This window comes from Cercospora kikuchii (genome assembly GCF_019650295.1).
Source record: "Cercospora kikuchii DNA, contig_00007, whole genome shotgun sequence".
Classification (NCBI taxonomy): Eukaryota; Fungi; Ascomycota; class Dothideomycetes; order Mycosphaerellales; family Mycosphaerellaceae; genus Cercospora; species Cercospora kikuchii.
Genome location: NW_025408588.1, coordinates 889,028 through 903,719, shown reverse-complemented (window position 1 = coordinate 903,719; position 14,692 = coordinate 889,028). Strand labels below are relative to the sequence as shown.

The window sequence follows — 14,692 nt, the reverse complement described above, 5'->3', positions numbered from 1 at the left end:
CCTTCAGTAAAGTGATCTTGGGGTCGCAGAAGCACACATGCAGTTTGTCGCCAGTAGAGTGCGGCCAAACACGAAACTTACTCTTAGCGTACATTCACTGCCTTGTTCAGATCGGACGACATAGCTCCAGGGCACTTGGCGCCACGAATCGCTCTGTTCCTGTTGTCTGCGCCACGCGGCCGCGAGTGCCCAAGGATGCGAAAATCTTGATATGCTGATCAACCTTGTTGCATAGGTATCCCATTGGAGACGTCCGGTGGCTGAGATGCACGGATAAATCTCTGCAGCTGTCGGGATCTGTAGGCTAGCTGCGCCGTGCGTTTCAGTCTGTTCATGGAATGTAACGTCAGTATGGAGCAGAAAGTGTACAGACTCATGCGGTTGGCTGCTTGAGCCGCTGAGATCGTCAATCACATTGGAACAAGCCGGCTGAAAGTGCCCCAAGCTTCGCTAAGCGTTACCAATGCTGGAGAAGTGCAGAAGTACTCCGCGTGTTCGGCATACTGACAAGCAAAGCCAAGATGTCTTATACTTGGCGATCGCATGTCGAGGATGATCACAGAAGAAGTTTCCAGGCAACTGCAACATTGTGGCAACGGCTTGGAGCCGATGGAGCTTTTGGTTGTCACGAATTTGACCCGTGGAGAGCTCGAGCCGTCTGCCTGTAGATGTAAGAGAAACGTAAGCTTTTGATGACTGAACATGAAGAGATTTCTCGCCCCGATATGCATCGTCAAGAGCAGTGACGAAGCCGTGAAGTGAATACTTCGATCCGCGGCCGCGCATCCGTGCGGATTGGGCAGGTGCTCGTGTGACCACATACCGCTTTATGACGTGGCGTCTGTGGCGCGAACTCAGCGGCATTCGGAAGAGACTCCGTCATTCGCCGACGGCCGACCCATTTCGACACCTGCATGTTTGGGACGAGGCCACCGGCAATGCCTTCTCGTCAGGATTCTTGAGAGTGACCTGGAGTCGTTCAACCTTGATGGCACGATTGCTTGCTGCATGGTAGAGTCGGAGAGGCCGAACGATCAGTGATCATTGAATCATGCAGCCGTCAGGACCCAGATGGGCAGTGAACGCAGATAAGTCTTGGATATTCCGCACGCCCTCAGGACCCAGGCAGGTGCCTCAGGCGTGAGGGGCCACTCCGTACCCGTCTTCGAGGTCGTACGCTGCTGAGCAGTAGAATCACCATCGTAGATCGTGCGGTGTCAAATGATCAATGGCGGTACCGCAACACTATCGCGATGGAGAGATTGTGCTCACATTGCGAAAACAGATCGTTAATCTGCGGAACATCTGGCAAACAAGTCAGCAGCAATATATGTTGACATGCTCTGCCCCTTAGGAAGCCGGTACAGTCCAGAGTTGTCCGAAGTGTCTCTTCCGCAGACATAGAAGAGTCCCCTAAGAGCATTCACTCGCGATCATCTTCGGAAGGAAATGGCATGCCAACAGCGCCAGGCACGACTTGCCGAGCTTGAGCAACGAGTGAGCGCGATTGAGAAATGCAACAGCGACATGTTGGCAATTCTACGTTCGTCTCTCGGCTCAGCTGAACAACCGCAGTCTGCAGCGCCCCCAGAGTCGCAAGCTGCCAAACCTGCTACACAAAGCTCATCGTCCGCGACTGCATCGAGCAGCCGACAGGCAGTGGACGAAGGAGTGGAGTACCGGAATCTGAAGCGCCAGGTAGAGAGGCTGGAGAAACTCGTTGCTTCGCATGAGCGTGCTCAACGTGCCGAACGTGCCGAGATTTTGGAACAGTCTGAATTTGAGATGGTAGATGCTGGTAATGAAGCGGAGAATGGGAAAGGCGAGGAGCCAGTGCGTTTACCACCACCTTGGCCATTTCGGGTCGTGTATACACGTAAGCCAAATCTGGCGGACAGCCGCCGGGATCGTTAGGAATGGCGGGATGTAGGGTGAAGAACAGACAAATATGATATACGGGCGTGTGTGATCTTCGTCGCTTCGATATGCAGTGACTGGTGTAGTCTTGTAGTTTCAGGAGTGCATCAAGATCTGGTTTGCCTGACCGCGTCTCGAGCACCCAGACGAGTCATCGTTGAAGTCGAGTTCGCGTGACAAATTCCATTGCTGAAGGTCCATATGCTTGGGCCAGGCTTCTTGGTCCAGGTCATGATTCAAGGTGGCTTTGCTGATGAGTGTTGTGAGGAGTGATGTTGCGAAGACGTGAGACGCGGCGCCCCAAGCTCGAAGCTCAGCGCCAGCAACGTCAGATCATCACGAGCAGCTGTCGAGAGGTCAACTTTGCTGCCTACACACTACGATGACCCGATAACATATGGCTTTGGATCCGACGAGCGGCTATGCTGCTGCTGGCGGCGCGCAAGATGATGCGCTGCCCATCTTCGAGGTGCAGCGCGTGCAGATGAAGTTCGACATCTCCGCCGACTTCGTGGCCGCCCAAGTCGCCAACAACGTACTCGTGCTCGCCTTGTCTACAGGACGACTCCTGCGATTCGACCTTGACAACGCCGCCGATATCGACGACATCGACTTGCCGAAACGCCCAGCTGAAATCGGTGTCATTCGAAAGCTGTTCATCGATCCATCCGCGTCGCATCTCCTCATCTCTACGACACTTGGGGAGAACTACTACCTACATGTGCAGTCACGGCAACCGAAGCCACTGAACAAGCTCAAAGGCGTGCAGATTGAAAGCGTGGCCTGGAATTCGTCCTTGCCGACGTCGTCTACGAGAGAAATCCTGCTGGGCACGACGGACGGAAACATTTACGAGACATACATTGAGCCCAGTACCGAATTCTACAGGAGCTCGGAGAAGTATCTCCGCAATGTCTACAATCCTCAAGATGGAGCTGTGGTCGGACTATACGCAGATGTGGTGGTACAAAAGCCGGAGACGCGGAGGATACTGGTAGCGACACAACACAAGCTGCTGCACTTTGTAGGCAGAACTGGAGGGCGTGGTTATGAGTCGGGTGGCTCAATATATGCAAAGCTGTTCGAGAGCGAGACGCCGAACGAGCACGCGATTGGACATGCAGGAGGGCAAGCACCTTCTTGCCTGGCCACTTCACCAGACTCTCCAGATGGCCTTCACGCCAGCTTTGAAGGACACGATGCGGAGCGAGCATATGCTTGGCTTAATTCGCAGGGAATCTATCATGGCAATCTCATCACGGAAGTGCCAGATCTCGTCACTCTCGGCAAGCAAGTCTTCCGCGAGTCGAAAATGTTCCCGCAAACCAAACTTCCGCCGGTGCAAGCGGCAAGTGGTCGTAATCGAGCCACACAGCCTAATATCGCCTCCATGATTCTCACTCAATTCCATATGATTGCGCTAGTTGAGGGACGACTGACTGGCATCAATCGTCTAGACGAATCGATCGTGTACAACCAGCAAATCCTGGAGACTGGACAGAATAGCTTAGGCTTGTTCGCTGATCATCAAAAGAACACTTACTGGCTCTTTACGCCTCAAGAGATATTCGAGATCGTGGTCAATGACGAATCGCGCGATGTCTGGAAGATCATGCTGCAGCAAGGCCAGTACGAGACAGCACAAAGGTATGCCAAAACACCAGAACAGAAGGACTCTGTCGCCACCATGACCGGCGATCACCTAATTTCACAAGGCAAGTTTGCAGAGGCTGCTGCCATTCTTGGAAAGAGCACGAAGGCATTTGAAGACGTCGCCCTCAGCTTCATCGACAAAGGCGAGCACGATGCTTTGCGCAAGTACTTGCTGGTCAAGCTTGGTTCGCTAAAGCGAAGCAATACCATGCAGCGTACAATGCTGGCCAGTTGGATGGTGGAGCTGTTCATGACTAAGCTCAATCAGCTCGACGATGCAATCTCCACCAAGGCCGATCTCACGGCAAGTGGTACCACAGCGAGCGACACAGAAAGACAATTGCCTGCTGTTCGCAAGGAGTTCCAGGACTTCGTATCGAAATACAAGGTGGATCTTGATCGCAAGACCACCTATGAGATCATCAGTGCACATGGCCGAGAAGAGGAACTACTCTTCTTCGCAAATGTGGTCGAGGATTATAACTATGTCCTGTCGTACTGGGTGAACAGAGAGCGGTGGAACGAAGCAATGACTGTTCTGACCAAGCAGACTGACCCGGACATGTTCTATCGCTACAGCACTGTACTCATGTCACACGTCGCTAGCGACTTGATCCAAGTACTGATGCGCCAAACGGCCCTGGACACGAAGAAAATTATTCCCGCTCTGCTCAACTACAACAAAGTGCACGGCGGTAATGTGTCTCTCAATCAAAATCAAGCAGTACGTTACTTGCAGTTCTGCATCAACCACACACACTCCACGGAACCCGCTGTTCACAATACACTTATATCGATTTATGCGGCGCACCCAACACAAGATGAGACCGCACTACTTCAATATCTCCAGGCACAATCACAAAATAATGACCAATTTTACGATGCCGACTTTGCCCTTCGATTATGCATCACCCACAGGCGCGTGCGGTCAGCGGTTCACGTGTACACGACCATGCGGCAGTACGCATCCGCCGTGGATCTTGCGCTCAAGCATGATCAAGTCGAGCTCGCAGCTGACGTTGCCGATCGTCCTGATAACGATGCGGCGCTCCGAAAGAAGTTGTGGCTGCGAGTTGCGAAGAAAGTTATTGGACAGACAAAAAGCATCAAATCTGCGATCGAATTCTTGAAGCGGTGCGAGCTCCTGCGCATTGAAGATCTTATCCCATTCTTTCCAGACTTCGTCATCATTGACGACTTCAAAGAGGAGATTTGCGCAGCTCTGGAAGAGTATTCACGTACTATAGATGCTCTCAAGCAGGAGATGGACGAGTCAGCGAGTACGGCACAAAATATCAAACAGGATATCGCAGCACTTGATCAGAGATACGCGATAGTCGAGCCCGGCGAAAGATGCTGGGAGTGTCGGCTACCGCTGCTCATGCGACAATTCTTCGTTTTCCCTTGCCAGCATGCGTTTCATGCGGACTGTCTCGGCGAAAAAGTCATGAAGATGGCTGGTATGGGGAGAGGCAAGAGGATCAGAGAACTGCAGAAGGAGATTGGAAGAGGTGTTGCATTGGGGAAAAGGAGAGAGGGGATGGTGAGGGAGCTGGATGGGCTTGTTGCGGGAAGTTGGTAAGTCGTCCTGGATTGAGACCTATGACAACGCTCGTGCTAACAGTTTTTTGCAGTATCTTATGCAGCGACCTGGCTGTCAAACAGGTTGACGAACCTTTCATAACTGCCGCTGACGACCCCAAAGACTGGGCAATATGATCGTGTCCGTTATGCAAGAGGTCGCTACGATTTAGTACTTTATGATACCCCCACAATACAAGTCCTTCCATCGAAGTGCAGACATTACGAGGTTTCCAAAGCACATCCTGGGACTTTCATCTTGTTCTGCCAAAAGCTGAAACGCAAAGACATGGCAGGCTCAAAATATTGACGCTCAACCATCAAATATTGACTGTTGAATGATCAAAAGCAAGCTTACGTCACACTGCAAGATCCGATCTCATCCGTCTCACATCCTGCTGCAAGGCACAGCATCGAACCAAACTTGCGCATTTTTGCTACTCCTTCTCCGCCTTGCGATATGTCTTGCAATCTTGTTTGATTTTAAATTGTTACATTGTTATGCTGCGATTTGATCATGACTTTAGACGACATTTACGATGACGATGAGGATGCAGAGCTCCACGGCGGCTCTGCTACGCGTGCTCCACGGTACGAGGCGGAAGATGTCTCCCCGACTTCTGAGAAAGAACTGAGAGGATGGTATTCTTGTGGATTGGCGGCGGAGATTTTCGCTGTTTGTGGTGTTGGTATGTTTGTCTCACTTTGCTAGAGAGAGAGAAGACCATTGCTGTTGGTATTCCATTGGCTGAGTAATAACCGAATGTGTAGGTTCTTTCTCTCCTGTCTTATTGGAACAACTTGCCAGAGAAGCTGGTGTATTGAGAGATGACGGGAAGACGCCATGTGTTCCACAGCAACAGCAAGATGCTGCACCGGTCACAAGGTTGGCAAACCTTGCAGTGCGGACGGTCTTCGAGACGGCTTCTTCCTCCCTGCGTCGGGACGCAGATGATGCGAAATCTCAATGCGTTGTCCGGCCTTTTGGACGAGACATCGCCACGCCTTCTTTCGCGATGTATACCTTCTCGCTTGCAGTTTTCACCCAGGCATTGGTATTAATCTCATTCAGTCCCGTGGCCGATTATGGAACGTACAGGAAACGACTTTTGCTCACATTTGCATTCGTGGGATCTGGAGCGACAATGGCCATGATTCTGGTTTCTCCTGGAATTTATCTTATTGGATCGCTATTGACGATCGTGGGTGTGGTTTGTCTGGGCTCAACTTTCGTTCTGCTGAACTCATACTTGCCGCTTTTGGCTGCGAATCATCCGCAAGTGAGAGCAAAGGTTCGCGATGACACCGGAGGCTATCTGGAAACCAAGAGTTCGACTTCGCCCGAACTGAAGTTGTCGACACAGATCTCCTCGAGAGGAGTGGGCTTAGGTTACGCTGCTGCTGTGTCGACACAAGTTCTGAGTATCGGATTGTTGGTGTTGCTGAAGAAGGCACACTTCGTTGCCGAATCCACACCGCTCCGGTTCGTACTGCTATTCGGAGGTATCTGCTGGTTTACTCTCACACTTCCTGGTGCGACTTGGCTCCGAAATCGACCAGGTCCTCCTTTGCGAGCAATTGAGCCTTGGAAATCGAAATTGCCTGTTGCCATACAGTACATGATATTTGCTTGGAAATCGGTCTGGACGACAGTGAGGACCGCTGCCAAGCTCCGTCAGAGCTGGGTATTTCTGATCGCGTGGTTCTTGTTGTCAGATGCCATCGCCACTGTCAGCGGCACCGCGATCTTGTTTGCGCGTACAGAATTACACATGGACACGATTCCGATTGCTCTGTTGTCCATCACTTCGATCGGCTCGGGACTTGCTGGAGCTTTCGCCTGGCCAAAAATCTCGAAACGATACGGCCTAGAGACTAAACAAACAATCATCGCTTGCATGCTGCTGATGGAGATCATCCCGTTCTATGGCATGCTTGGGTTCGTACCCTTCATCAAGTCTCTGGGCTTTCTGGGCTTGCAACAAATTTGGGAGATATACCCTCTTGGATTCGTCCATGGCTTCGTCATGGGTGGGCTTTCATCGTATTGCCGCGCCTTTTATGGTGAGATCATTCCGCCTGGATCAGAGGCGGCTTTCTACGCTCTCTATGCGATCACAGACAAGGGAAGCTCAGCTGTCGGACCTGCGATTGTTGGAGTGCTGATAGACAACGCTGGATCGATTCGGCCAGCTTTCATATTTCTAGCTGTACTGATTGCACTTCCGATCCCGTTGGTCTACGTGGTCGACGTAAGGAAAGGGAGGGAGGACGCGATCGCTTTGTCCCAGCATGCCGGATATAGTGGAATAGAACCGATCAGGATGGAAGAGTATGATCGTGTTGAAGAATATGATGTTGGGACCGGGCTGTTGCGGCCTGATGAAGCACAGAATGAGGCGAGGTGAGGCGGAGCGTCCAGCGTCAGGCCCGTCCGAGTGTAATCCTGGCAATCTTGAAGATGTTCTCGACGCATGCATTATAGTGAGGAGCATAAGAGGTCGCAACACCGCTAGTATTCGGGGATATGGCGCAGTGGCAGCGCATCCGCTGTGTATCACCCACTGGGACGCCACTGGCTGGCCTGCTGTCCTGCTGTTCTTGTCTAACAAGACTGCAAGCTGCACGAGCGGAAGGTCGTCGGTTCGATTCTGGCTATCTCCAATTGACTCAAATTCTTTTTGCCGCGAAGTTCCCTCACGGTGCTGGGTCAGCAAGTAGTGACCCTGTGGAGTCCTTTCCAATCGTGGCAGCTCTGACATTCGTCACCCCAGGCGATGCACTCTTTGTGCTCTCATTTTCTGCTCTGTGCGATCATATCTCGTTCATCATAACATATTCCATGCTTTCTTTCCAGTCCCATGCGCCTCGCTCAATCATATACACGATGTCTTTTGTGGTATCCCAGGAATCGTATCACAGTCCCAGACTCCTCCTCACATCTCGTCTCACCCTCTCCTCAAATTCTGGTCTCCGTTCTCGCCACATCTTCGCCGCATCGATGTTCGCTGGAGACTCATCATTTGGCTCTGCAATCATGCTCATGACAGATATCAAGATCTTCTCCACGCTTTGTATAGGACTCCATCGTTCTGAGGCGGATTCGTAGTGGTTCGGATCGTCTCCAGGAGGATGAAGAATCGAAATGCAGACAACGCCGTTGGGATAGACTATTGGCGAGTGTCAGCAAGCACCCCATCTACGAGTCGGGGCTTGTAAAGTACCATTTGGATGCCATAGATCGCAAGTGAATTTCATGGTCGGCGGCATGAGCGGATAGTCTTTGGGAAACTTGAGCTCTGCTGGGAAGACACCGCCTTCAAAGGGTGTCCCCTCAGGGCCTTGAATAATTGCTTCCCATACGAAGAGGTCATCTTCGTTTACAGGCCCGGCGGTGATGCCTTCGGGCGGGTCTACTGTGAGGGCCTTGTACTCTTGAAAGAGTCGTTTGGAAGCCACGGAGTTCATGGTGAGTTGTATTCGACCTGTATACCGCGAAGAGATGTTGATGGACTCGATCTATGCAAGAACAACTTGTCGTGAGTCGTCACTCGCAGCAAGCGTGAGCCGAGATGGATCGGCGCACTAGTTTGACCGATCCGAAAGACTATTTTTATTCGCCGACTACAACACGTCCATTCACGTCCTCACTTCGCGCTCGTCTTTTGCCGCCGGTTGCTACTGTGCCTCATGCAAGTTATTTTGATCCCAGCAAGTGGACATTATACGCTGAAAGCACACGTCTGAGCTCGTCTACGCTAGGCTGCAGAAGATGCGCGGCTACACTAAACATGTGTCCTTCTCTTGCGAATCTCACAATCAACCTGACTGATTTTGCCCACGATTGATGTTGGAGAGAAGGAAGCATTGAGAAAAAGACCTTCCGGAAGATACTATTCCTCGAGCGACTTGCATTCTGTCATCATGTCAGCCGAGCCATCGCCGACTCGGGTGGCACGCCTGTGCCATCTCGTCAACGATACAGACGCGCAAGAACTTGTCCAGCAGAAGATCGTGGTGGATCCGCGAGCGTATGGTCGGAATGGACCACCTCCTGGAGATACTCTGCAGCGGGCTCGAAAGGAGACAATGGAGCTCATGAACAGCTATCACAAATTGCAAGAGGCGCTCTTAGATTTCAGAGGCGGCTTCTGCATTATGTGCCACTTGCCGCCCGAGAAGCGCCATCTGCAGACAAGACATGCACATGGCTGTCAAGGGACGGCCGTATGCGGGATCAAGGACATACCTGGACTGCTTGTATATCCAGAGCTCTTGCAAGAGAAGTCGGTACTCGTAAAACTCATCGATGAATTACTACTCTCCCCCGATTGCGACTTCCTGGCCGATGAGCTCGAGCCGTCAGAGCTCGACAGACATGGCCGCTTGCTGCCCAGAAACGTGGCGTCTCTGCTTGGAAGCGTCTTGGACTTGGGTACGGGAAAAGCTGCCCTACAAATATCGACGCCAGGAACCGTGGCTGCTTTGGACAGTCCCTTACAGAACAACGAGAGAATGCTTCAAATACCTTTGGGTTGTGACGCAGTGCTCGTCGTAGCTCTGCAGCCTGATGATATTGACTCACTGCCAGCAGAGCACACGGCTGAGATTGAGGATCCCGTGAAATTGGGTTTCGAACGCGGCACGGTTGGTATTCTAGTGCGTCCAGGCGATGTCATCGCATTCAGTGGCCCGGCACAACGCGCATGGAAGGGAATAGTCAAGATTATTCCTGGAACTTGGCAAGAGTGGGAGAACGAGTGGCCGTGTTGGGGTGATAGAACGACAGAAACAGACCTTGAGGCCCAGAAAGGCTGCATGAAAGGCTGTGCATTCGACCTTAAAATCTCTTGAGCATCACTTGCAAGCAAATTCGTGGCAAGACCAGCCAGCTAGCACTACAAGGACGCATGAGACCTATCTCGATTCCTCCTGTCTTTTATCTCAGCAACCTTGAGATGGTCGTCGCTTCGATGGTCTCATTCATAGCAATTCTTCGCCTGGCGGCTCAATTTCGGGATGAGGCAAGCTTGAAGAGGCACAAAGTCCGCGCTGGCGGCAAGCGGCCTAAGTTCGAAGCGACAAGGCCCACTTATTCGAGGCACAGTCTATAGCACAGCAGCTGTACGTACTAGGTAGGCCGCTGCTATTCACGACATGGAAAAGCAACCTGTGCAGCCGCTGGCGATCATAGCAATGACCCGCTTTTCAAGACCAAAACTCTGGCTTCAGCGGTCGCAGTTGGATCTCTGTTTTACGACGCGCTGCTGTGCCACCCGAGGACATCAGTCCAGTAACTAAACCTCCACTGTATGCATTGAAGCGCCTACCATGGTCGGGAGTCTGACCTGTCAGCGCAAAGCATTCACCACACGATGGACTGCATGGAGCACTCGAAAGGTCTATCCTAATGCTCGCTTGCTGCGCGGCACAAATGGTTCGACCTGACAGCCCTTCGATATGAGACAATCGGTACAGCGATAGGGCATCCTGTGTCCGCAACATATGTATCTATCTGGCACCTCTTGCGAGAACCTGCACTTTTGTAGATCCAACCGCTGCACTCGTTCACTTAGAACTGGACCGCCCTCAACTCCAACTAACCCGAAGGAGGAAGAATGGAACTGATCAACGGCTTTCTGCTTCTCTCATTTGGATTACAAGTCACTGCGCAATCCGGTCTTGTCGGGACCGGTAGGCAATTTTCGAACACACACGGCCCGTATACGAATACTTCAATACCCGCAAAACTGACAAGCTCATCGCCACGCTTCTCTAGTTTAGTCGCAACTACAACAGAGCTTTCACCAACATCGTCGACGGCCGTGTCCAGCGAGCCTTACATTCTACTGTCCAGCACCTCAAATCCCGCCACCCAGCCTACCGATTTTGTGTCCACGGCACCCACGACGGGGCTCACCTCATCTTCTACTACTCTGGAAACTGCTCCGCACCCTACGAGTTCCGAAGGCAGCACTGCAACTATTACCATTCCTCCTACGTTCTCCGAAGTCACAGCCAGCAAAAGCGCTGTTCAGTCGCAGTTGAGTAGCATCGTACCTGCAATGCAAGGCTGGATAGACAAGGAAGACGAAGATACTTCTGCATTAATCGGCTCACTGGATGATCTTGAAAAGGATGCTAGAACTCTAATCGCCAAGCTGGACAACGAGCAGAACAAGCCCTCCAAGCATTGCACTAGCAGCTCGGTTTCCATACTCGACTGCATGATTAAATCAGTCACTAGCATCAAAACCAACATTGTCAGCCACTTGAAAGGCATCGTCCAGACAGAACTTGCTACTTTGGCGAGTCTAAGTATAGGGTTGCAGGAAAGCACAACGCCAGAGGCGACACAACAGAAGAGCACCAAGGAGAAGAGCACGCCCGAGACCAAATCGTCACAAGCCTCTACGACCTCAACTACTTCTACCTCAACATGCACCTCGGGCACTTCAATCACTCAGCATTATTATGTTACATGCACTCCAACTACGATAAGCTCGACGAAAACAGAGCTATGTCAGACAAGCACGTCGACCATCACTGGTTGCAGTGTGGCTGTCAGTACAACGGTGACTACAGTTTCCACAACCGCAACGCTCTGTGCGCAGTCCGGTTGTCTCAGTTGTACCTCTGTCGAGACTCGACCTTCAGAGACTGCAGCATGCGTTCGTTGTGTCACTAGCAATGGTCGCGTCTATCCGCCGCAAGCCACTACCGTTCCCAAGGGCGTCCAACCCGCTGGGAAGAGCAAACGCACATTGCTCACTCCTTATGAGTTCTCCGAGGGTCCGTTTACTCCGGAAGATTACGACAACCTTATGCCTCACTACTCGTTCTTTATAGCACAACTTGCGGATCCTGGACTGGTCAACGTTCCGCATCGTGCCGCCTTCACTGGTGGCTCCTCTTCAGCTCTGCTGCCTGACTACAGGAATGACCGCATTACTATGACTGTACAGGGCCTATATGGATGCACGTCTGTAATTCTGATATCTAGACGCGGAGTCTACATGAGTCACTGTATGAGATACTGAGCACCATCACATGAAATGATGAGTACCACGCTAATGGTGAGCAGTATTTGAGAATCCAGGCTTTGAACAATACATCGATCCTAATGGAATGCGCGTCAATACATTCGATGAAGACATTGCTTTCAAGCTCTTTGTTGGTGACGAGGGGAGCGAACCCATGGATCAACATTACCCCCAATTCCCGGAAGAACCGTGGCTTCCTAATCTTGAAGATGTCTCCAGTCCTGGAGAAATCTTCGATCCAGCCCAACGAGGAGGTGTTCGTGTGATCTTGGTTACGCCAGGTCCAGAATCCGGAGTTCCGAACGCTTATAAGTATCCGCACGAGATCGAGAGACTTCGAGACATGTTTTCCAGATTTGAGACAGCGGAGACGCCAACAATACCATTCATCTACACAACGACAAACAATGAACTGTCCAACAACCAATACTTATCGACGGGCAAGATATTATTTCAATTCGACCCCTTGGAGGCGATCGTCATGGAGTATGGATGCCCCAGGAAGTATGCTGGCATTAAAGTCTGGATAGATCATCCAACGAGTCTTGGAGCATCTGCATGGGAGCCGTTCTACGAAGACAATTGGATTTACGAGCATCAGAGTGACGATATGGAACGCAGGCAGGAACGGCCAGAAGCATGCGTGGCAGTGAGCTCTGAAGCCGCCGAAATCAAGCCGACCGCTTCCCAATCTTTGCCAGTGCCTTCATCGCGAGGCCCAATTGAAAGCAGTGCCAGATCGCACTCGTCCCAGACAGTCCTCACAGTAACCCTGGATGGGGTCTCCACGCTGATCACCCTAGGAGATAGTGGGCCTACCACACTCAGCACTATCACCAGCTCGTCTATTCACATACAGGGCTCTGGTCTACCGCTCTCCTCTACTTCAACGACTAGTGCAGCAATGATCACTTATTCTTTACCTGTGGTCGTGACAGCGCTACCAGCAGATGCGACCTCGACTACATCAGCAAATTCGATAGATTGGAGTACAATCAGGTTCTCCTACGTACCAGCAACTCCTTCCAGCTCCGAGAAAGGTACGCCAACAGATCTGCTGCAAGGTGAATGCGATGTGAGCATCTCTCGTGACCCTCACGGAGTATGTCAATGGAAGAATGAGAAAGGCATAGTGCAGACAGGGGCTTGTCCTGCTGACGCAGCTTGTTCGAAGAACGGTGCGGCATGCACAGGGGGTGAAGTTGGCTCTGTCAAATGCACCTGAGCAAATTTGCTGTATCAAATAATTTCTGATCAAACTACCGAGACCTTCACGCTTCTGAGCGTGACTCTCATGACCTCATCTTCCTCGCATACTCCTCCTTGATCAGCTCATTCTGCTTCTCCGGTCCAGCCTTCAACATGAAACCATCCTATCACATCATCGTCAGCAAATTCAACCTCACAGAAACACAAACTTTCGAAAACTTACCCAAATCCAAGTCGGCATCCACCACTTCATATAAACAAACAGCGGCGTAAGCGGTCCCACAAATATCTTTCCGTTCTTGCCGCTCTCGACTTTATTCACCATCAACTTCGCATACTCCTCGACCTCCATTCCCGGAGGACGATTAGTTCCAGCTTTCCGCTCCTTCAACCACTGACCAAGAGGAGCATAATACGAGGTCGAAGGTAACTCAGTCAACTCCTCATTTTCGTGAAGTTTTGTCTCAATGATTCCCGTCACGACAGTGATGACTCTGACGCCTAGAGGTTCCAGTTCTAGTCGCATTGTCTCGCCGAGGTTGACGATTGCGGCTTTTGATGCACCATAGGCACCTTGGAAGGGAAGGTTGGTTTCTCCTGCGATGGATGAGTTGTTCAGGATCGCGGCGTTTGTGCCTTTGATGAGGAGAGGGAAAAAAGCTTTTGATGTTGCGAGAGGAGCGATGAGGTGAAGTTCGTATTGTAGTCGAGCGTCTGAGATTTCGGTGTCGAGGACTGGGCAGGTGAGAGATGTGCCGGCGTTGTTGAAGAGGAGGTCGAGTTTGCCGTTTGTGAGTTTGGATACTGTTTCTACGCCAGCGGCGATAGATGATTCGGATGTGACGTCTAGTGTTATTGTTGTCACATTGGGCAGAGATGTGAGTGTCGAAGGGATCTTGGATGTGTTTCGTGCCGTGGCAAAGACTTGGTAGCCTCGCTTTTGGTATTCGAATGCAACTGCTGCGCCAATCCCACCTTCTGAGCAGCCAGTGATCAAGATCGAACGTCTGTCGGCTGCCATTGTGCTAGATGTGTTGTGTTGGATCTCAAGAATGGGTGGTTGTTCAGCAAGATTAATTGTTCGCAGATTTGTAGAAGAGTATACTATGAGTAGTGAAGCTCAAAACAAGACCTACTTTTCGCATCTTGATATCTACATGTCTCTCGCCGTCTCGCATGTGCGAATGTCCAGACATATGGTGAGGTCGGAGCTTCGGCTTCGCTTTGCAGAGGGCGAGACACTTCGGTCTTCGAAAAGTGCGGGCTCGGAATCCTTCCAAACTTTAAAT

The 14,692-nt window shown here is 51.3% G+C and overlaps 7 protein-coding genes across 7 annotated transcripts; 5 read left to right on the top strand and 2 right to left on the bottom strand.

Annotated features, from left to right (window-relative positions):
- Positions 1 to 1,449: 1,449 nt before the first annotated feature.
- Positions 1,450 to 1,914, top strand: CKM354_001046200 (uncharacterized protein; the record flags this gene model as incomplete). The annotated part of the gene is made up of 1 exon (XM_044805921.1): positions 1,450 to 1,914. One exon carries the CDS (start codon positions 1,450 to 1,452, stop codon positions 1,912 to 1,914), a length of 465 nt encoding a protein of 154 aa, XP_044661856.1.
- Positions 1,915 to 2,314: 400 nt separating this feature from the next.
- On the top strand, positions 2,315 to 5,289 carry CKM354_001046100 (tethering complex subunit PEP3; the record flags this gene model as incomplete). The annotated part of the gene is made up of 2 exons (XM_044805920.1): positions 2,315 to 5,148; positions 5,205 to 5,289. 2 exons carry the CDS (start codon positions 2,315 to 2,317, stop codon positions 5,287 to 5,289), a joined length of 2,919 nt encoding a protein of 972 aa, XP_044661855.1.
- A 379-nt stretch (positions 5,290 to 5,668) lies between these two features.
- Positions 5,669 to 7,559, top strand: CKM354_001046000 (uncharacterized protein; the record flags this gene model as incomplete). Its single annotated transcript, XM_044805919.1, has 2 exons — positions 5,669 to 5,840; positions 5,923 to 7,559. The coding sequence occupies 2 exons, from the start codon at positions 5,669 to 5,671 to the stop codon at positions 7,557 to 7,559; spliced, it is 1,809 nt and encodes a 602-aa protein (XP_044661854.1).
- A 508-nt stretch (positions 7,560 to 8,067) lies between these two features.
- Positions 8,068 to 8,619, bottom strand: CKM354_001045900 (uncharacterized protein; the record flags this gene model as incomplete). Its single annotated transcript, XM_044805918.1, has 2 exons — positions 8,068 to 8,321; positions 8,376 to 8,619. The coding sequence occupies 2 exons, from the start codon at positions 8,617 to 8,619 to the stop codon at positions 8,068 to 8,070; spliced, it is 498 nt and encodes a 165-aa protein (XP_044661853.1).
- Positions 8,620 to 9,075: 456 nt separating this feature from the next.
- Positions 9,076 to 10,005, top strand: CKM354_001045800 (uncharacterized protein; the record flags this gene model as incomplete). Its single annotated transcript, XM_044805917.1, has 1 exon — positions 9,076 to 10,005. One exon carries the CDS (start codon positions 9,076 to 9,078, stop codon positions 10,003 to 10,005), a length of 930 nt encoding a protein of 309 aa, XP_044661852.1.
- Positions 10,006 to 10,769: 764 nt separating this feature from the next.
- CKM354_001045700 (uncharacterized protein) lies at positions 10,770 to 13,419 on the top strand (the record flags this gene model as incomplete). Its single annotated transcript, XM_044805916.1, has 2 exons — positions 10,770 to 12,177; positions 12,236 to 13,419. The coding sequence occupies 2 exons, from the start codon at positions 10,770 to 10,772 to the stop codon at positions 13,417 to 13,419; spliced, it is 2,592 nt and encodes an 863-aa protein (XP_044661851.1).
- A 67-nt stretch (positions 13,420 to 13,486) lies between these two features.
- CKM354_001045600 (uncharacterized protein) lies at positions 13,487 to 14,424 on the bottom strand (the record flags this gene model as incomplete). The annotated part of the gene is made up of 2 exons (XM_044805915.1): positions 13,487 to 13,567; positions 13,627 to 14,424. 2 exons carry the CDS (start codon positions 14,422 to 14,424, stop codon positions 13,487 to 13,489), a joined length of 879 nt encoding a protein of 292 aa, XP_044661850.1.
- Between the last annotated feature and the right edge of the window lie 268 nt (positions 14,425 to 14,692).